This window comes from Alligator mississippiensis, chromosome 4 (assembly GCF_030867095.1).
Source record: "Alligator mississippiensis isolate rAllMis1 chromosome 4, rAllMis1, whole genome shotgun sequence".
Classification (NCBI taxonomy): Eukaryota; Metazoa; Chordata; order Crocodylia; family Alligatoridae; genus Alligator; species Alligator mississippiensis.
The window spans coordinates 68,453,261-68,475,738 of NC_081827.1; the positions used below are offsets into that span (position 1 = coordinate 68,453,261).

At 40.1% G+C, this 22,478-nt stretch overlaps 1 protein-coding gene across 1 annotated transcript in view; it reads left to right on the top strand.

The window, feature by feature from the left end:
- Window positions 1–21,270, top strand: part of CAND1 (cullin associated and neddylation dissociated 1) — a 45,855-nt gene extending 24,585 nt beyond the window's left edge. Inside the window, exons 3-15 of the mRNA XM_006275345.4 lie at window positions 2,032–2,186; window positions 4,707–4,830; window positions 5,293–5,549; window positions 5,629–5,734; window positions 6,717–6,862; window positions 7,771–8,063; window positions 8,780–8,921; window positions 10,800–12,293; window positions 14,188–14,283; window positions 17,285–17,454; window positions 17,538–17,702; window positions 17,941–18,048; window positions 19,359–21,270. Of these exons, the coding sequence (XP_006275407.1) occupies window positions 2,032–2,186; window positions 4,707–4,830; window positions 5,293–5,549; window positions 5,629–5,734; window positions 6,717–6,862; window positions 7,771–8,063; window positions 8,780–8,921; window positions 10,800–12,293; window positions 14,188–14,283; window positions 17,285–17,454; window positions 17,538–17,702; window positions 17,941–18,048; window positions 19,359–19,583 (3,481 nt within the window). The 3' untranslated portion in view covers window positions 19,584–21,270. The remainder of the gene's footprint in view (window positions 1–2,031; window positions 2,187–4,706; window positions 4,831–5,292; window positions 5,550–5,628; window positions 5,735–6,716; window positions 6,863–7,770; window positions 8,064–8,779; window positions 8,922–10,799; window positions 12,294–14,187; window positions 14,284–17,284; window positions 17,455–17,537; window positions 17,703–17,940; window positions 18,049–19,358) is intronic.
- The last annotated feature ends 1,208 nt before the right edge of the window (window positions 21,271–22,478 follow it).

Consider the following 22,478-nt stretch of genomic DNA (forward strand, 5'->3'; position numbering starts at 1 on the left):
CCCTGCCCCCTCTTCCCCTCCCCTCCCCCCTTGGCCTTCCTCCCCATGCTCCAAGACAGCAGGGCTTCTCATCCTTTTCTCTGCTTGCTGATAAAGTTGTGGGGTTTTTTGGTGTGTTTTTGCAGTGAGCCCACCAGAATCATAGAGTCTGCTGCTCGGGGATGGCCAGAAACTGTGTCTTAATTATCCTGATTAAGCCCAGGGAAACCATTAATCCGTGCTTAACACATGGATTAATGGCTTCACCAGGTTTAACCAGGGTAATTAAGATGCAGTTTTGAACCATGTGGTAATCTGGGGGGAATAGTGGGACTGCTGGGGCTCCTCAGCCAATCAGAGGTGTGGCGGAGTCCTGCCATGCTCAGTCTGCAAAAATGGCAGTGGGCCCTGGGATATGCCCTTGAAATTGGCCAGCTGCCTCCTTGAGTTTGGTAGACTCATAAGTATAAGATGAGGAGCAACAGGTGGCTGGGTAGGACAGTACAAGAAAACAATGAGACTTGGCCAGCGTGACAAGCAGTGGTCTCACCATTCCAGCAATAGAAACAGCCCTGCAAACTAAATTTGGGATATGAAAGTCAAGCTGTAATTACTTGCTCATGCATTATTGCCAATAATGATAGGCCAGATTCTAAAAATGTTATGTAATTATGATAGAATTTGGCCATGTAGTTGAAATGTGCTTGTATCTTTTGATTTATGAGCCAGCAAAATAGAATTTATTCTTTAGCTGTGTTTGTCTGGAATCTGAAGAATAAAGTTAGCAACTCTTCTTCTGGATAAACATTTCAGTGCATATAGGTAACAATAGCTTGGGAAAAGGTGTTGCTGGGTTTTTTATTGTTGTTTGTTGTTTGCCACTTTTGATAAAGGACCATTGTAATTGTGGGGAGAGAGTGAGAGTCAGTGATGGGGAGGACTGAGAAAAAGCTTAAAGCATGCTGTACTATTTACCATTTATAGGCAAATACCATTTGTGGGTACTGCATTATAGATTTTCCAGCAGTCATACTACTTGTTACAGTAAGCTCAGTGATGCGCCAACTTAGAACCACAGCATTTTTGTACAAATGGAAGTATGCGAGTCAAAGGATATACGGGACTGACCTGATCATCAAAATGGATCGTGGGATGGTTAAGGAACCAATTTCAGCAAAACACTGAGAAGAGAAAGGTATTCATGCTAGAGTGAATGGTTGGAGTCTATAAGAGCTTGGACACCCAGTTTCACACAGCATAATACTGGAAATAATTTTTGTCTAGTTGCACGTCAGATTGAGCATAAATCAAGCCTAAAGTAAAGGTGCCATATAATCAGTTAGTTCACTCTTTAACATTTTTGTGCATACTTTAGTTTGAGGCTCAGGTATGCACTTGTAGCTTAGTGCACATACTTGTGTACAGTGGATGTGGTTTGGCAGCTGTTGATCCTTCCAGATCATGGTGTATGCATGAGAGGTCACCCAGACCTTCGATGCATATGCCTAAGTGAAGGCTGCCCAGCTCTTCCATCCCCCCCCCCCCTTTTAGGCCACTGAAACAGAATCCAAAGCCTAGAATAGGACCAGACATTTGGTGCCTCCATGGCTGTATTTTGTATAAGCGTCCATGAATTGAACCTCTCTCTCCTGTGTGGCAAACAAGGATTCTACCACTGAACCGCAGGGGACTCCTTCAGTGGATGTGCTAGTTTTGTTTTAAATGATCTTTTTAGTTAAAAAGGTGGGTTTTGAAAGCATGAAGTACTAACTTTGGTACAAAATTTGTTGGATCTAAAGGGCTTTAAACTCATGATATGAAAGCAAATTTTTTTTTTAAAAAAAGCATGGTGTCTGGGGATTTACAGGGGAAAAGTCATAATTAATGGAAACTTGGTTTGCCACTTCAAGAATACTATTCAATAAAAAGCACAAATAATAGCAATAATCTTAGTTTAGGACCATCACTATCTAAATGAAGAACTCTTAAGGTGATGGTTGTTTAAAACTGCAGATTTAATTGCTTTTTGCATGGTTTTGTTTTTTGTTACAGTCTTGGCCCGTTGGTCAGTAAGGTAAAGGAATATCAGGTGGAGACAATTGTAGATACGCTCTGTACTAACATGCTTTCGGATAAAGAGCAGCTACGTGATATTTCAAGCATTGGCCTCAAGACGGTCATTGGAGAACTTCCACCAGCTTCCAGTGGTAAGAAATGATGCCCTTTTCCCATCTCACTGTTTACATAAAGCAGGAGCCGGCAGTGTATGGCCTGTGAGCTGGATCTGTGCTACTGACACTGGCCCCACTTTCCACTGCTTCTCCCTAGCAGCAACTTTTTTCCCTTTGGATGCATGTTCTGTATGTGAAGGTAAACATCTGGTCTGCAGAGCAGAGGCTTTCTGGGTGTTTGGTCTGGGGGTGGGGCTTCACCTGTGTTGCTCTGTGCCATGACTGGGTGGCCAAGTGTTTTGCTCGTGCCACACTACATACAGCCCAAGCACCAGCCCACTGCTGTACAACATAGTCAACCTCTGACTTTAAGAATAAGGTATGCTGACTTAATTTCTTCTCTGCATTCAGTTCATTATCTTATTTTATTGAAAGTGAAGTAGGTTCTGATGTACATCTGCTAGCATTGACTTTGAAATTCATTGTCATCAGATGAAAATTAATTTTGTGTGTCTGTTGCTGTTCTTTTGTTATAATCAAGGGCAGGCAAAATACAGTTCGTGGGCCAGATCCAGCCTGCCAACTGATTGCATCCAGCCCATGGGTGGGTGTCCGCCACTTAATTGGATCTGGCCCACAACACTCTGCATGGGGTTGAGCCCTACCTGCTCCTACCTGAGGCAGTCCACGCCACACTCCTGCCTGCATCCTCCGGACAATCCTGGCCCTGGTCAGCACGCACAGCTTCCCAGCAGGGCTGCTTCCAGTGTAGCTGCCTAGGTACTGCTCAGTTTTCCCTGCCTCCAGCGGCTTGTCCTCCTCTTCCTCCTGCTCCTGTTGCTCTGTTCCAGTTCGGGGGTGGGGAGGCTTCAGCCAGGTGGCTGCTGTCCCAGCATGTCAGGCTCCAGCTCCCAACAGCTTTCCATTCATTCCACCTGCAGGTCATCACTCTGGATGACTGAGTGGGTGGAAGGCAGCCAGGAGCTAGAGCCCTATGCACTGGGGCAGGAGCCATCTGGCTGCAGCTCTTCCCACCCCTCCCCCCCCTGGGCCTGGAATGCTATAGTAGGGGCAGGAGGAGGAGGAGGAGCCACTGGAGGCAAGGGGACCCAAACAGTACCTGGGCTGCCCTGGTGGGAGCAGGCACAATTCAACCTTGTACAGAGTGCCACAAGGGCAGCCACGGGCTGGATGCCAGTGCAATGTGGACCACCTCCGCTTCGCCTGGGTGAGCTCTGCTACACGTACCCCCTGCCACTCCTCCCTTCATTCTTCCCCCTACCTCTGGCCAGCTCCTGGCACCAAGCATATGGGCAGCTCCCTACACACCTGTGTGTACCCCTACCCGCCACATTCTCCTCCAGCCTTTTCCCCCATACAACATACTAGAGAGAAACTTTATTTTGAGCTATTATGCAGTCGCCTCTATATACACTACTAGGAAAACAAAAATCAGGAAAAAGTTTTTTTGAAATAAAATTAAAATGTTATAGTAGATGTTTGGTTTTAAGTATATGATTTTTTAAAATCTATACTTTGTTAAAATGATGTCTTCTACAAGATTTTGTGTGTGTAGCCCTCAACAGCTCCCCAGAACTTAAGTGGCCCTCCAGCTGAAATAATTGCCCACCCCTGTTATAAATACTGTTACCTATTTCATACTGAAATAGACATAGACTTGCTATCAAGTCAGTTTTAAAAAGGTCATGAAAATAATTTCAGTTTATATCTGCTGTGAAGACCCTTGCTAACTTTTATGGTTTTTATACTGGTTTTCCAATTTCATTGTTTTCTTTATATAAGACTCTAAGCAAGCTGTTTAGGCACAGGATATCTAGGGATCAAAAAAAACCTGGGTGGGGGAAAGCAAAGTGGTGCACACGGCAGCAGCATGCACTGCCCAAAGCCAGAGCCCGACTGGCTGGAGCTGCAGTTCACTGCCAGCCAGGTTCCGCGCGGTAGGATTGCTGCTGCTGCAGCCCTGGGAGGTCCCCAAAACCCTGGTAAGGCTGCTGGGGCCACCCCAGTGCTGGCCTTGGCTTCCCTTGCCTCACCCAGGGTAACTTGCTGCGTGCCAGAGTATGCATTGCACAGGCATTCCCTGGGGACAGCTAGTGACTGTACAAGGTGCACCACTGCTAGTTGCCCTTGGAGAACCAAACATCCACGCACGTCTGGACGCAGCCCCAATTAGCAGAAGAAAAGCTGATTACAGGGAGATTGACACAGAGGAGGGTCAGTCCCATTTTTTTATGTTTGGAAAGAATTTAGGAGTCGGGTAAAATATAGTGTGCCATAAAACCAACGTCTCTGTTTAGTCCTTAGTTCTTAGTATACATCCGACTGATAATTTTTGGTTCCCAAGTTTGCCTTTTTAAAGTGTTAGGTAAACTTCATTCGAGTGCGAGGATATGGAGGTCAGAAAGGAAGTGGTTGTTTTGTGAGAAATGTGCTCCTAATGGCGTGTCCAAATGACTTGTCATACTTTCACATATTAAATTTGGTATTAGATGTGTATGTTTTCACTAGGAAAATGTCATGGTTTTGTTTTTTCAGGATCTGCCTTAGCAGCCAATGTTTGTAAAAAGATCACAGGGCGTCTTACTAGTGCTATAGCCAAGCAGGAAGATGTGTCTGTTCAACTAGAGGCCTTGGACATAATGGCTGACATGCTGAGCAGGTAAACATCTATTCCACACAATGTTGCACTTTAAGTGGATAAATTCTGCACGCCCTCCTCCCCTCCCCAACCGCCCCCAAAACTTTATTTGCTTTCTATTGATTAACCTTAACGTGGTTATACTTTAAGCTTTATAAAGATGTGAAATAGTTGTATAACTTGATCCATATTAAGGAAAATGAATACAAATGAAACTTTGTAGAAGAACAAATGCGTTAATATTAGAATGCATTTAAGCTTAATGACTATTGGACTTATTGATTCCTCTATCTTGACATTGCTGAAAGTCTCTTAAAGTTTTATTAATATGATTAAAATGTGTCTGAAAACAGTAACTTTTTCTCCTAAATAATTCTAAATACGATATTAGGATCTTAATTTGATTATTTGTGTGGTACAATATAAGAACAACATCTTTTTCTAGGTTCAATTGGTTTGAGTTTGTGTTTTGTCTGTTTAAAGGCAAGGAGGACTGCTTGTTAACTTCCATCCTTCAATTCTGACCTGTCTGCTCCCCCAGCTGACTAGCCCCAGACTTGCTGTGAGGAAAAGAACCATCATTGCTCTTGGTCATCTGGTTATGAGTTGTGGCAATATAGTTTTTGTTGACCTCATTGAACACCTCTTGACAGAGCTGTCTAAAAATGATTCCATGTCAACAACTAGGACCTATATACAATGTATTGCTGCTATCAGTAGGCAAGCTGGTCACAGAATAGGTAAGAGAATGCATATTTTTTTTGGTAACTCTGAATATTTTTAGATGTGACTAATTACTATTCCAACTTTCTTTATCAGGTGAATATCTTGAGAAAATAATCCCTTTGGTGGTAAAATTTTGTAATGTGGATGATGATGAACTAAGAGAGTACTGCATTCAAGCCTTTGAATCCTTTGTGAGGCGGTAAGTTGTTTTTTTTCAAGTACACTTAAGTTTGGATTTTCTTAGAGATTGTGTACCGTTTGATTACAAAGGTGTTTTACTGCCAGTTCTTGAGCAGTTAAAAAGCATTGTAATAAACCACATAGCACATGGTTCCTTTACTAATGGAGATGTTTGTTATGAGAGATCTTTGCTTACTTATTTTTGAAATATAGTATAGCTTATCATATTTTATTAGTGTTTTATTATCTAACTGATAACCACCATAATTTTTCTTGACTTACACAAAAGTATGGCATTTTAATGCTATTCGTACCTCAGGGACAAAGTAAAAAAATATTACTTCGTATTTTAATCAATACAGTGCTCGTGGATAGTGCTTGATCCTCATTAGTGGAACCTGAAACAACTTAGTTTCACAAATAGATCATGAGATTCCAGAGCCTGTGTTTAAACAGATCACACTGGGTAATTTGAGGGGGCCCTGAATTATCTTTTTTTTTTTTTTTTTTTTTTTTATCTTTGAATCCTAGACAGTGTAAAGCATGCTTCCTTTGCTGCTTGTCCATTGTGCTTTTTCTGAAAGAATGAGATTTGCTTGCTTCCTTTACCACTGCTTAATGATGATAACGATTATTATGATAGCATTTTGGGTATCTAAATTATGGAGAACAAGACTGTATCACTGCCAAGTTACTAGTGAACTATATTTGTATTTTGCTTTCTGTTCTGCTGATAGAACTCCATGTTCTCTTTCTAGTTCTACAAGCTTATCCTATCTCTATTTGTATTCTTTGTGGCCTGAGGTCTTGTGTGCCAATTTTCGATTGGATTGCATTTTTATAGCTGAATGAGTTGAATTCTGGAAAAACATCTACAATGAGGTTTTGACTATTTCAGTTTTGCTAATGGACCCCATAACAAAGTGCCCAGTGTTAAATGCCTTCTGTTTGTTATTTAATTCTTGAAGATGAGGTTTTGTGTGTGTGTGTTTATCATGCAGATGTCCTAAAGAAGTTTATCCTCATGTGTCTACTATTATAAACATTTGTCTTAAATACCTTACTTATGATCCCAATTATAATTATGATGATGAAGATGAAGATGAAAATGCTATGGATGCAGATGGTGGCGATGATGATGATCAAGGTATATTTTTTTGGCTTTGGGAAGAACTTGTGAACCTCAACTAAATCAAGACCGGATACAGACATTACACTTTTACTAGTGTAACTGATTGGAAACCGGTCTATACCCATAACAAAACAGAAATTCAGCACACACAGACTGGTTTAAAAATGACGGAACCTAAGATTTGCTCCCTTCCCTTCCCTCCCTCACCCATCAAAGAGTGAATGTGTGTTCTGTTTGCTACCAATCTAAACTACATAGCTTACAGAAAACTGCATAACTTAGATCAATTCTGCCTTGGGCTTTTTGAGTATTGGTACCTAAACACTGATGAGCTTTGGCTTTCAGTGATCACTGTTTGCATATTGACCCCTTGTCTGTGAAATGGCATCTGACTATAATTCTGGAGTGTCACAGTAAATAAAATCAACTGTCTATTAAAACTAGAGATCTCTTCAATATTGCAGCCAGATTTTATAACCCCCTTCTGCTGGTATGATGCCCATAATAAGAGTAAAACATTATGAACAGACTAGCTTTCAGAATTTTCGGTCTGCTGTTAATTTTTGCCTTGTTGTACTTCAAAAGTTCAGTGATGTCCTAGATGTAATGAAAGAAACCGAACCCCTTTTCACAACAGAAGTTAATGAGGGGCCAGATGTGAGAGACCAGTCTGAGGAAACTAGCAAAAGAAGTAATTAAAATTTAGATTTGAGGCAGCTTGAATGACCTTTTCTTTATTTTTGGTTATGGACCAAGTGATTCTTAAACATCCCTTAAGCTAATGTCTTTGGTATGTCTTATCAAATGTAAAGACCCTCCCATACATTTTTGCATGAAATGGGTAAAATATCATTCTATACAAAACTTGGCCTGAATTGTCTAGTTTAAAATTTCCATGTGATGATTTATTTTATTTTTTCAAGGGAGTGATGATGAATATAGTGATGATGATGATATGAGCTGGAAAGTGAGGCGTGCAGCTGCTAAATGCTTGGATGCAGTGGTTAGCACAAGGCATGAAATGCTTCCAGAATTCTACAAGACAGTATCCCCTGCTTTGATAGCGAGATTCAAAGAGCGTGAGGAGAATGTAAAAGCAGATGTTTTCCATGCATATCTTTCTCTTTTAAAACAAACTCGACCTGTGCAGAGTTGGCTTTGTGATCCTGATGCCATGGAACAAGGAGAGACACCTTTGACAATGCTTCAGAGTCAGGTTAGCTGGCATAATTTTTGTTTCTTTGATGGCCCAAAACGATTTGTTCTTTACTCTCTGATACCATGGAGTTTGGAGTTGTATAGTCAGAACCCATATGCCAGCACATTATAAAATGGTGTAGGATAATTTGGTCCCTAAAGCTGCTATTGATTTGGGAACTGCAATTACCTGTTGGACTCAGAAGCAGAAGCACTTACCTAACTTGAAGCTTTCACTGTCCTCTCCAAGAATGCTATGGAGTCGAAGCACCGAATTCTTCCGGTTTTATCTGCTATTATAACTGTTCAACTAAATTCAAAATATGAAAAGAAATCATACAATGAAAGTGAAGCGACATGATTTTTAGGTAGAAGGCAGGGATTTTTAGAACACTTTACTGAAACAATAGCGGTGTGGTAGTGCAGACAAAATACACCTTCTCTGAACTGTTCTAGTACAGCGGTACAATTAATATTTGTTTGTAGAAATTCTTTAAAAGAGCGAACCTGATATTTAGCTAAGTAAGATTAATTTTAAATCTTCCTAAAAATTTCTCAGTATATGGGTTGATTTGAACATATGAAACTTTATCTTACGTGTCAGTTTAAATGGGAATAAAGCTTATCTAAAGAATCAAAGTAAAGGGAGATAGGTTTTCCCCCCCATGATCTAGGGTAATTGTGCAAAGGAAGTGATAACTGCTAAACTAATTAACAGATATGTAATAATTTCAGGTTCCCAATATAGTTAAAGCCTTACACAAACAGATGAAAGAGAAGAGTGTAAAGACTCGTCAGTGTTGCTTTAACATGCTAACTGAGCTGGTAAATGTGTTACCTGGAGCCCTGACGCAACATGTTCCTGTACTTGTGCCAGGTATGAAAAACATACTAGTAAATTCTAATATTATAAAAGGCTCTGTCTGTCTGTCCATAACACTTTATTTGCACTCTGATTGGCTGACTGAAACAACCGTTCAGAGTGCAAATACAGCATTGGGACAGGAGGTGGTAGCATGGCGGAGCACCACTGTGATGGTGGGGACACAGGATGGAGAGGTGGCAAGAGAGCAAAGGAACGGGGTGGAGATGGTGGCAATGGAGCAGATGGAACAGGGGCTAGGCTAGCCCTCACTGTTCCGTGCCCCCCCCACCCCCCCCCTACTCCCCGGAGGCAGTGATAATGGAGCAGGGGGGAGGTGAGGCCACCAGAGCTGGCCTGGCCCCCCACCCCTTGCTCCTTGGGAGTGGGGGGGGCAGTGGGATCAGGACCCCGGGGGGGGGGGGGGGGCAAGGCCACCAGCACTGGCCTCAGCCCGCCCCTCCCCCTTTCTGTTGTCACCGCCTGCAGGGCAGATGTGGTGGCAGTAGGGGGAGGAGCAGGCACGCTGTGGCAGAGGTTGGGGGAGGGGGGGGGAGAGTGGGCCCAGGCTGACACAGCGTGGTGGGGGTGAGCAGAGTGGGCCTGCGAGAGAGGGAGAAGGCAGCCCACTGCGATGCAGGGGGGAGCAGCGGGCCTGGGTTGATGTGGCAGGGGGAGGGGCGAAGCGGGCTGCCTCCCTGCCTCTCAGGCCCGGGCCCATTCCTCCCCTCCACATCAGGCCTGAGCCTGTTCCTCCCTTCCCCCCACCACTGCTGTGTTTTGGGCCCACTGCTGCCTCCCCCACCCTTCCACCTGCACTGCCACAGCAAGCCAGCTTCTCCCCATCTTTGGCCGTGGTCCTCCCCTACACCCCCCGCATTGGGCCTGGGTCCGCTCCTCCCCTCCCCCCAGCACTGTGGTGCAGAAGCGGGGAGCAGACCTGGACCCCAAGTGGCAGGAAGGAAGGGGGGAGCGAGCCTGGATGGGAGGGAGGGAACATAGGGCTCCGTCCCTGCCTGCCTTCTGCCCTCCCTGCGGTCATTCTTGATGGGCAGGTGGCTAGTGTAAGATTAGCAGTGAGTTAGATTTCAAACATTTTGATAATTTTAAAGAAAGAAAAGCTTTAAAATGTAAAGCTAAAAGAAAATGCCATTCTTAAAGTAGCTTGGTGTGAATCTGAGTGTATATTTTAGATAAATGTAATCTTACTCCTCTTAGCAGCAAATAGCCAATATTGTTCGTGGCAAGGTGAACAGAATTCTTTTTCTCTTGGTGTATAAATGGCTGTCTTGCATCTAATTGCAAGGCCAACTTTGCCCATGTTATCACCTATTTGGGGTGAAATACTGTCTGTATTTTAGTGTTTCCTGCATATGTAGAATCTTTATTAGTGACACTGCCAAAGCCAAAAAGCTTTTCTTTTAGATTTTTTTTTCTTGATTTTAACAGGAAATTAGTTGGAAACTCTTTAGTACTTAGCTGATAGCTTTTCAAAAGAAAACTTAGGCACATGGAACTTCTATTAATTTCTATATAACTATATGTAAAACAGTTTTGTAATATAATGTATAATGTCAGTGCTTAGTTCCAGATACAACATTAAACTTCTTTCACTCTTATAAAGTAGCTGGGTATGTGTGTGTGTTTTAAGTACACTCATTTTGAACAGTTGTGTTCAAAATGTTCTCTACCAGACAAGAAAAGGGCATTAAGTGGGTTGAGTAGAAGAGGTTTCTGTTATTTCTTTAGTAGTAAAGTGTAGGGGAAGCTTTCATAAAATAGGGTTTGGGAGCAGAAAACATCAGCATGATTTGGCTGTAGTCCCTTCAAGACTAGGGATATTTCTTTGTTAAAACCCAGCCTGTAAATAACAGTGTGTCCTTTCTTTTACAGGGATAATTTTTTCACTGAATGACAAATCAAGCTCTTCTAATCTGAAGATAGATGCTTTGTCTTGTTTGTATGTGATCCTCTGTAACCATTCTCCCCAAGTCTTCCATCCTCATGTTCAAGCATTGGTACCACCAGTTGTAGCTTGTGTTGGAGACCCGTTTTACAAGATAACCTCAGAGGCACTTCTGGTTACACAACAGCTTGTGAAGGTCATTCGCCCTTTAGACCAGCCTTCTTCCTTTGATGCTACTCCATATATCAAAGATTTATTTACTTGCACGATCAAGAGATTGAAGGCTGCTGATATTGATCAAGAAGTAAAAGAGAGGGCAATATCTTGCATGGGCCAGATTATTTGTAGCCTTGGTGATAATCTGGGTACTGACCTGCCTAATACGCTTCAGATATTCCTGGAGAGACTGAAGAATGAGATTACTCGGTTAACTACAGTGAAGGCCTTGACATTGATTGCTGGCTCTCCTTTGAAGATAGATCTCAGGCCAGTCCTTGGGGAAGGTGTTCCTATTCTTGCTTCTTTCCTCAGGAAGAACCAGCGAGCTTTGAAACTGGGAACCCTTTCTGCTCTAGATATATTAATTAAAAATTACAGTGACAGCTTGACAGCTGCCATGATTGATGCAGTCCTGGATGAGCTTCCACCTCTCATAAGTGAGAGTGATATGCATGTATCACAGATGGCAATCAGTTTTCTGACTACACTGGCTAAAGTGTATCCTTCCTCCCTGTCAAAGATCAGTGGGTCCATTCTCAATGAACTTATTGGGCTGGTGAGATCACCCCTACTGCAGGGTGGAGCACTTAGTGCCATGCTAGAATTTTTCCAAGCTTTGGTTGTGACTGGAACAAATAATTTGGGATATATGGATTTACTACGCATGTTAACGGGTCCAGTGTATTCACAGAGCACAGCACTTACTCACAAGCAGTCTTATTATTCCATTGCCAAATGTGTAGCTGCCCTTACACGAGCTTGCCCTAAAGAAGGACCCGCTGTAGTAGGTCAGTTCATTCAAGATGTCAAGAACTCAAGATCTACGGATTCCATTCGTCTTTTAGCTTTGCTTTCTCTTGGGGAAGTTGGGCATCACATTGACCTAAGTGGACAAATTGAGCTCAAGTCTGTAATATTAGAAGCATTCTCCTCTCCTAGTGAAGAAGTAAAGTCTGCAGCATCTTATGCACTGGGCAGTATTAGTGTTGGTAATCTTCCTGAATATCTACCATTTGTCTTACAAGAAATAACTAGTCAACCTAAGAGGCAGTACCTTCTTCTCCATTCCTTGAAAGAAATAATTAGCTCAGCATCAGTGGTAGGTCTGAAACCATATGTTGAGAACATCTGGGCCTTATTGCTGAAGCACTGCGAATGTGCAGAAGAGGGTACAAGAAATGTTGTTGCTGAATGTTTGGGCAAGCTTACTTTAATAGACCCAGAGACTCTTCTCCCACGGCTCAAGGGATATTTAGCATCAGGTGAGTAGTTATTCATACCATATGTATGTACACATTCACCTATGTATATATTTAAATATTGGCTTCCTGATAAGATTTCTTCCAAGGAGTTCAGTGCAAAAGCTATGAAATACTTATATTTTATTGTTGAAAAGGTGTGCTTTTGAATTCTGTGGGACTGTTGTTGTCCAGTACCATTGCAGCCCATATAATTAAGCTAACAAAATTTTACACATTGTTCATGAATGCAGTTGAATTTCATATAACATTTATAGAGCAGTGAATTGATAAAAGTCAAAATCCACATAAAATTCAACTGAATTTTACTGTCCAATTTATACTTTTGAAATAGTAAGCATTTAAAAGGCTCTTTTTAGTATAACGTTTTCCTTATGCTTCAGAAATAAGTCAACATGACTTTCCTGTCCTTGTTTTTGACAATGGAAGGTGGCTTTTGTTAGAATTCTTATAAAGTATGTAAATAGTTTCAAAGAATAAGATGGAGACATTATTATGCCACTGGCAGTGGGATAAATTTGAAAGATTCCTAAACTGCAGATAAGAATAATTGTAAAATAATAAGGAGGGTTAAGGAGTAAGCACTGCATTTACTTGAATACAAGGACAAGGATTTCCGCCCCCCCCCCCCCCCCCCCATCAGCATGGGGAAAAAGCCCCTTATTTTGCACTTGAATAGAAAAAAAACCTTGATTAAATACATTGTCTATCATTAAATTGCTTCCAGAAAGCAGCATGTGCTCAGTAATGGGAACCAACTATGAAGCTTATTAAATGTACTAACATCGAACATGACTATCTAACACATGGCCCATGTTGGGCGAACATGCTAATAGAAACCTGCTACATGGTTAGCTTAGTGCAGCCCATCTGAATTAGATGTATAGTAGTACACATTGTGCTCAGTCCCCCCTCAGCTCCAATTCTTTTTCAAGTCATGGTGAGTCATACATTTCTGCTTCCTTTTCACTCACAGCTTAGTTGTGCCTTTCCCGTTTCCAGTGATCCTGGTTTCTTCGCCAGTCTTAAATGTATGGCAGATACATACATACCCAACCGGGCCCTAAACAATTCACCCAGAATACTTCTGTTGGTCTGTTTCTTACCTGTCACCTATCATTAGTGTGATGGTACACTAAATAGTGAATGAACTAAATTACTATAGGCATGTTTATTTCAATGTCAGTGTTTTGAAATTTGCCCCTTACTTTCATGTACTCAGGGAGAGCAAGGGCTGACAGTAAGAGCAAGAATTGGCTGTAGGGGGAAAAAGTTGGGGGGGCCACAGGGCAAGGGGCCACCTGATTCCCCAAGCTTATTTCCCTGCTGTAGCAGTGGAAGGGAGACCAATTCAAGGCAAATCTCCAATAATTAGATTCTATACCTGAAAGCTGATTTTAAAAAAATATATAACTTATTGGGGCATTGTCTTCTATTCGGGATCATCTTGTATTCAAGTAAATATGGTATGTCTGTTGTATGTAATTCAGTACTCCAGATTCATCTGTAAGACTTGACAAACATTTCTATACTTGCTGTCATGTAAAACAGAATTCCTGTGTTGAATGTATTGGGATATGGTTTCAAGTTGTCCATTATTTAATTAATATTGTATAGAATGCAGACTTTAATATATTTCTAAGTAACATTTAAGGTCTAATTTTTTTCTTCATTTAAAATGTAATAGGATATATATGAAGAAAAAAACAACATAGTGCTAGGCAATCTGCAGTTGTTTTGTTCTATATTATTCAGAAATCAACCTCAAATGCCATCCTTAGGAAAATTAATATTTTGAAATGGAACCCAAGAGAAAGTCACTTGCAATGAAATAATTTAGTAGTCATGGTTTTTCAGTAATTCCTAATCCTTATACTCCCTAATGTTTTCATATTAGGATCATCATATGCTCGAAGCTCAGTAGTTACTGCCGTGAAGTTCACTATTTCTGATCATCCACAACCCATAGATCCACTGTTGAAGAATTGCATAGGTATGTTTCTTGCACTTTAAAAAAAAAAAAAAAAAGTTTAAACAAGTTTAGTTTCAAACAGTTACTTCATATTTGTGTTGAAATGTGTGCATTTTAAAGAATCCATTTTTCAAAAAAATAAATACTTTGCAGTTTCTGTAATTCGTCACTTTGCTCTTACTAATAGCCATTACATTAGTATTGGTTATAAGCTGTAGACTGAAGCACCTGGAGGCAATAGTGACATTTCACTGTAGATCATGGGAACTCAGAGTACAGTCATGATAGAAACTGCTAAGCATTCACTTGCAATTGTATAGGTATACTACACTTTGAAACTATTTCCAAACATTTTATCATAAATTCAAGCATAGTCATGTCATTCTTTAAAATTTTAAGATTTACTGAACTCTCCTTATACCTATTGAAGTAATCTGAGCTGTAGAATTGTGCTATTTGATTTGTTAATAACTAAGGTAATATTTGGCATGAAAAAACAGGCTTTATATTGCTATCTGACTTTAATCCTCAGATCTACTTTTGTTCATGACAAACCATTGAGGCCAAACCTGCCATGGAGAATTTTTGTAAGCCAATTGGTTAATATCCATAGAAAATGTATGCTTCCTACTCTCTTAAGTCTTGTAGGAAAGTAAAACATTTGGCATATTTTCAGAATCATGCATTTTCAATTACTCTTTGTTCATGGTGTGACTAGCTAGTCTCTGTATTGGAAATGTTTATGTGTACTTTTTTTTTTCAAATCAAGACTGGGTTGGACTTCCATGTTCAACTTCAGGTGAGCCTTTTGTTAAATTGCCAGCCAAAAGATACAATTACCATTAGTGGCTTAGTCCAAAAATCTCGTTGTTCTTTTCTTTCAAAATTACATCACAATCATTTTTTCTAGTTAATCTTCCAGTTTTTTTGTAGAGAACGATGAGTGAGGCAAGTGGTTTGGTTAGATCCTGGTTTTTTTTACTACTTGTCCTCCAGAGTGCTTGCAGTATGATGCGCAGGCCTCTAAACCAGAGATGCTTCCTTTTAGAATCAGTTGTTATTTATGGGGCCAGGAAAAAATCCAGAAAGAATTCAGAGTTCTTGTAATGGCTTAGTGAACAGGGGACCAAACCTAATGGCTGTCATTGGACCTCCATCAGTGTCCGTATTTCTTTGTCCTGCTTCTTTCATCATTTTTCCTGTTTTTCTTTGTATGTAGGAATATAGGTGTCCTTTACTTTTCCCTTTATATTCTATTTTTTCACAGCAACCAGCTATAGTGTGAGGTAAACTTTAAAACAAAACTCTTGTCTCATTTATCTTATTGTGGAAGTACAATACAAATGATTTCTGCAAAGGCTGAATGTTAACTATGGTTGAGTTTGGGAAGTAGTTTTTCATTAATAGGTTTGGAATCTCTCTCTCACTCATTTGCTTGCTCAAGTTAAGAGCATGCAATAACAAATTTACTCGCTTATAAGTTAAGGACATGCAGTAGCAAAGATATTTTTAAATACACTTTTAGGTTTCTTAGGATTACATCTGTATTAACTCCTTGACGTTAGAGTGGATGGTAGCACACTCGTAAACATGTTTTATGAAAATCAGGGGGGAGGATAGAAATGATTTCAAGTAGGGTTTTCTTTGGTTTTTTTTTTACTAATTATGTAAGGCTTACCACCGAAAAATAACAGTATAGGTTTAAAAGGACACTTTGAAAGTGGTAATTGAAATCAGTGGCACTTTTTTGCATAAAATGCTTGTAACCAGTGGGTGTCCCAGGGCCAGTCTAAAAATAGGCCTACCCACTTGTCTTAGGGCCAGCCACCCACCTCCTCGCCTGCCACGCCTTTATGTTAATAATTATGGTAATCAGGCGGGAGGCTGCCCATTTATCTGCCCTGATGACAAGGGCCTCTGTATATGTCTCTGACCTCCCCTTATCATATCCCATGCCTCGCAGATGTTTCCTCCAACTAGCTAGCACTGGGACCCAAGCTCCGGAGTCTCACGTGGGACTCTCACTCCCCACTAGAGCTCACGGTCCTAGCGTTCTCACCCTGGGTTCTCTCATTGTACACATACACTGGGCCCCAGGCCCTGTGCACACTCTCAGGACTCTAACCCCACACCTCTGGGATCAGGGCTTCGAGCCCTGTTCCCAAGCCCTCCCTGGGCTCTCTCCCTATCCCTGGCCCTGGGAGCTTCCTCAAGGCTCAGGGCCCCACCCCCTGGAGCTTCATGCTGGCTCCTATATGCAGCCTCAGACCTCTGTCAAGAATCTGGGTGTTGCCACCAGTCCCTCCACCAACCTGGGCCCTGCCTCAGTACTCTAGGTGAGTCTGGGCTCCCCCTGCTTGATCTCATTCACCAGGGATGTGGGGCTGGGCTTAGAAGGTGCCCTATACTCTCCTTTCACTGGGCCTGTAACTGGCCTGGCTTTTCTGGGGGACTGTCCCACTACAAACAGTGCCACCAGGCCACCCATCTCCGGCAGGGTGCAGTTTCCGGTCATGCCTAGGACCATGGGGCATTCTCCTTCCCCATAGCCCTGGCCCTAAGATGTTACTCTGAGCAGCAGCCCAGCCAGATGGTGTTGCTCCCTAGCTGCTGGCAGCAAGCTGCTGCCTCTTTGCAGTTCAGGGCTTAGCTCTTAATAGAGCACAGCTGGGCTCTGCTACCAATCAGGCAACTTTGCCTAATTGGCATTGCAGGCTGCCTAGCTGCCACTCAGGCCCCTGCTAGTAAGTGCTCTGTTACAATGCTGTGTATTTCTCAGTGTGATACTAATGTATATAATGCTGAACCCAAAGTCCAGATATATGAAATATTAAGTCACAAGATTATAGACAATTCTGTGCACTGTGGCTAAAAGTAGCAATGGCCATTTCTGTTCACCTAAAACTGTACTCAGGTTAAGTAGTTTGCTATTAAAAGATGAACATGAATCCAATATGGAGAAATATTTATAATAGCAAACTAAAAAAATTGTTTTGTAACTGATTTATTTCCATGGTTGCAGGTGACTTCCTGAAAACACTGGAAGACCCAGATCTCAATGTAAGGAGAGTAGCTCTAGTGACATTTAACTCAGCAGCACACAATAAACCATCATTAATAAGGGACCTTTTAGATACTGTGCTTCCTCATCTTTACAATGAAACAAAAGTGAGAAAGGAGCTAATAAGAGAGGTAGGTGAACCAGGAAAAACCTCTAAACAAAAATTAAGAGGACTTTTAAGTATGACTTTATAACATTTTGTTTCTGTGTGCAGGTGGAAATGGGACCATTTAAGCATACAGTTGATGATGGGCTGGACATCAGAAAAGCTGCTTTTGAGTGCATGTATACGCTTTTAGATAGTTGTTTGGATAGACTAGACATATTTGAATTCTTAAACCATGTTGAAGATGGCTTGAAGGATCACTATGATATTAAGGTTGGCTATCATCTTATACATTTTATATGTGAGCATTCTCTTCTAAGCAGTGATTTACTGAATTATATTGTACTCTTGCTTATGTAAATGTTGAATAGACCAGCAGGCTGATTGACAACTATTGTGAGGCAATCTTTCTTTTTAAATGGTCCATTCTGCTTGAATTCTGTTTATGTTAAGTATTGCTGTAGAGGAAAAGGGTATAACTTGTTTCTGAATTGACTTTCCCTTCAACTAGATGCTAACATTCTTAATGTTGGTGAGACTGTCTACCCTGTGTCCAAGTGCAGTACTACAGAGGCTGGATAGACTTGTTGAACCCTTACGTGCCACATGTACAACAAAGGTACTGTCTTAATTAAAACTACTCTTGACTGATAGAACACAGCAACAGAATAAAGGTCATAGAAATGGTGCGACTGAATCATGGTCTTACCATGAATACCAAATACAGTACTGTTTGAGAAGTAATCATTATGAAATTATTATGTCCTGTAGTTGTAAACTAGGCTTCAACAGGGTTTGCATGAATGTATTCTTCATAACCTAATTGTATTGTAAGATAAGATGCCCAAAGTGGTACTTTCACCCACACACAGTACACTTTTAGTCTGTCATGATTTGGTAGGTTATATTCAAGAATTGCTATAATTTTAAAAAGTTTATAAAATATTTTGAAGGGCTTGGGTTTATATGTACAATTTTTAATCGAAATTCCTCTTCTGTTCTGAATATACTTGGTAATGTAAATATTCCTGGATCATTTGGTTACCTTGTCTGAGGTCAGTCAGAAGCTTCATTGCTGTTTCAGCACTTGGCAAACTCAAGTTTCATTATGTAAATGAAATATGGAATATTGAGTGTTAATATAATTTTTAACAGTGATTTAAAAGTTACAGAAAACTTGCAGTTGGCTACTGAAAGGACAGACGTGCAGTATGACATGACGGGAGTGGCATAAGACTGCTGTTTTTTCCTTTTCTGAATGCTTTATTTACCTTTATGATAAGCTGTTTGAGGCAGTACGTTTTATTCAGCACCTGACATAATGGTGTCCTTGTTCATGGCCAGGACTTCTAGGTGTTACGTTATATAAATAATTTCCCCTGTTCATTTTGTTACTCACTTTTTGCAGTTATTCTGCTTCCTGTTTCACGTGATAGACTTGAGGCATTTTTTCAGTGGTGAAGTAATATCTGTACGATTGAAAAGTTTTGCATGGCAATGCCATTGAGATTCTAACAATTTATAAAAATTTGACTTTGGTAAATATGCCCAGAGCTGTAATTTAATTTTTATAATGCTGCTGACCCGACTAAATGAAGATTGGGTACTTCTGCTTTCAATTGGTATATGGATTAGCTATTTTTTTTCTTTAGTACTAATTTTTGCCTATTCTGCTATTTTCAAGACAAGTCTATTTGTAATATTTTTTGTTTAAGTACGTTAAACATTAGTTTACAAGTTTCTAGTCTCCTGTGATGGGCTTTTTGCTTTTTCAGCTTTTGAGTACATTGCAGCCAGTACAGTAGTAAACCATTTCAGATACCTGTTTAATGAAAGTGGTTATACATGAAAACAAAAATGTCCTAAAGTGCATGTTTTAAAAAAAAAAAATTAAACTTCCTAAATGCTTTTTTTTTTTTCCTACCCCAGGTAAAGGCAAACTCGGTGAAACAGGAGTTTGAAAAACAAGATGAACTCAAGCGATCTGCCATGAGGGCAGTAGCAGCACTTCTAACTATTCCAGAAGCAGAGAAGAGTCCATTAATGAGTGAATTTCAGTCGCAGATAAGCTCTAACCCTGAGCTGGCAGCCATCTTCGAAAGTATCCAAAAAGATTCATCATCCACTAACTTGGAATCAATGGACACTAGTTAGATACTTGTTCAAAATGGGGACCATTACGTTGAACCATATGATGCACTGATTTGACGGGTTAAAAGTAAGAAATGGAAAAATACCTAATCTTCACATTTGTTCCATTTTATTTACCTTTATGGAAACAGTTGGCTTTTTTCCCATTGTTGCTTTTCTTGCATTGATTCCAGAAATGTATTTCCATAATCCAGAGTTTGTAAAGCACTCATGTTTTAGTGGATTTGGCCACATTTGGAAATAAAAAGTTTAAGCGCATGGTGTATGAAAATTAGGTTCCAACATCCATTTGCCACCTAATGTTTAGGATTAAAATGTTAAAATTTCATGACCATGGTTTTTTCTTTTTATTAAGTTTCTCTTCCTGTAAAAACAAAACCATCACGTTTTTGTACAACTTTTATTCTTTTTTTTGTTTTAGTTACATAAATGGATTTGGCTGGCAGATGAGAGATTCTTCTGTGTAAGATTTATTACTGAGGGTTTGGGCACAGTTCAAAAATACAGACATAAATACATGTCATTTTTAAAGGTGTGGGGAATTAGAAAAGTAATATCCCTGTTGTGCACACTAATTTTGCATGAGCAAGTTTACAAATATATTGTCTGTAAAACAGCATGTGCAGTTTATTCATAATACAAGTTAAAATAAGTACTACTGTATCAGTGCGATTTGCAGGTATTATTTTTACAAAGAAAATGTTCATAGAGGAGGGGAAAAAAGAGAGAGGGTTATGTTTTAATACAAGTTTCTAATTTCAGTTATGGTGGTCTATAGTTAAAGTAATCACTATTCCAGTGTTTCCCAACCTGGGGAATGAATCACTTGGAAGACAAGCCAGGAGCTTGTGCAGGTGTGGGGTGGGGAAAAATTCAGAGAGTAGGTAAAACATGGAATCCTGGACCAAATTTGCATTCTACCTACTATAAACATGTCCAAGCAGGTTGTTTCTCGGAAGATCTCTGCCTTCCATCCCTTGTTTTGCAACTCCCAATAGGTAAAATTGTGTAGTATTGTAGATTCACGCATCTACTTGGTAGACTGCAATTTTTTTTGCTAGTCAGAAGTAATAGCAATATAGTGGCCAAGGGACCCCCCACTGGCAAGCTCATACACTTCAAGCATCATGTAATCTTCTGGTGAGTAGCAGACTGGGGAGTAGGACTATGGAGGTGGTGGTTACTGCAAGTTGAGGCTTCATCATAAAATTGGAAACCACTGCCTTAAACTGAAGTTTGTCACTTCTTTGATTACAGTTGTTTTGTTTTAAAATTCTGGTCTTCAGGTTTTTCTCTGGTTTAATTTTACTTGATAACTTTTTAGCCATTTACAAATTCTTAAAATCAAATATTACTGTTGTCTGGCATACATTGACTGTTACTGGAGTATCTCACGCATGCATTTTTAATGAACTCTGAGAAGTTCGGAGTAGTATGTCAGGATTTGTTAGCTACCAGATGAATTGTTTAATTTTGCTTACACATTTGCAAACTGGTGGGGTTTGATGCCTTTCTTTTTAAAAGGACCTGTATGGAGAAGTTTACATGAACTCCAAATGGTAGTTACAATTCCAAGTAACTCTGCAAAAATAATCATTTTGATATTGTAGCTTATCTATCTTCAAAGTCGTCATGCTCATGTAACAAAGTTGTCTTTTGGAAGTAGAAATAAAGGACATCTTAAATTGTACCAACATATTTAAATATGGTGGAAAAGGATGGTGGTCAACTTTAGTGAGAAATGCCGTATGTTGGGGGAGGGGGGGAATACACTTTTATTATTGGGACCACGATGCAGGAGAATTTCATACTCCTTTGTATTTCATCTAATTTTAACCATAATGTGATGCTATGAATTAAAAATCTATTGAGATTATTAGTCATCATTAATATTAAACTTCTTCACTGATGTCTTCACTCGCAATGAGTGAGAAAGTACTTATGGACTTGATCTTGGATGTGACATGAAAAAATTTAAGGTCTTATACTTGGTGGGTTGTGGTGAAAAATTCCATGCAATTGTAATAGTAATTCTCTATTAAGAGATTAGATGTCACAAGTAATTCTCTATTGAGAGAACAGAATGTCACATATGAAGAACTGCCATAATATAGATGATGAAAACCAAGACACCTTGTGTATCAATAACTGATTTCACAATAAACTGCAGAACAGCAAGATTTGGGACTAAGCAGGAAGTTGAGTTTCTCCTTAATGGAGAGAGAAGCACCATTCTGTTTTAGTGGCACATGGTTCTCAAGTTATTTGAAAAGCTTTCATACGTTAATTTTTGGAGTGGTTAGAATTATTGTAAACAGTTGATCTGATATTGTATGTTACTGTAAATATCGGTGTGTTGACGCTTTTTACGAGTTACCTTGTATTTGCCTGCCCTAGGAGAGTTAAGTAAGAGAAGTTAAAAGAACCTTAAGGGGTGGTGATGGGGGTGGGGGAGCGCTACTCTCTTGCAGTATTTTTACAGGTTTTCTTTGCCACAGTGAGATTAGGGCACACATTTTTAGCCAGTTGTGAGGAATGGTCAGTCACTTCTGTTGCCATTTATGTACCTCTGTTTACTGAATTCCTGTCATTTTCTATCTGTACAAACTCATGAGAGGAATGTGTGTCTGCATAACTATGGCTTTTATTTGAGCTGTGTAAAAACTTTGTTACATGGTGAGGTGGGAGAACAAAACGCACTTCAAAAAATATGTGTTTTAATTGGTCAGTAAAGTGCAGTAAACATTAAGTGTAGTTTTGAAATGAGAAATAACTTGCTTGATAGATGAAAATAGGTCAACATACTTTAGGTGCTATATCTGATAATGAGGCCTTTTTCCCCAAAATGATAAATTGACAAGTGCAAATTCATAAAGGATTCCATATTTTAATGATGAA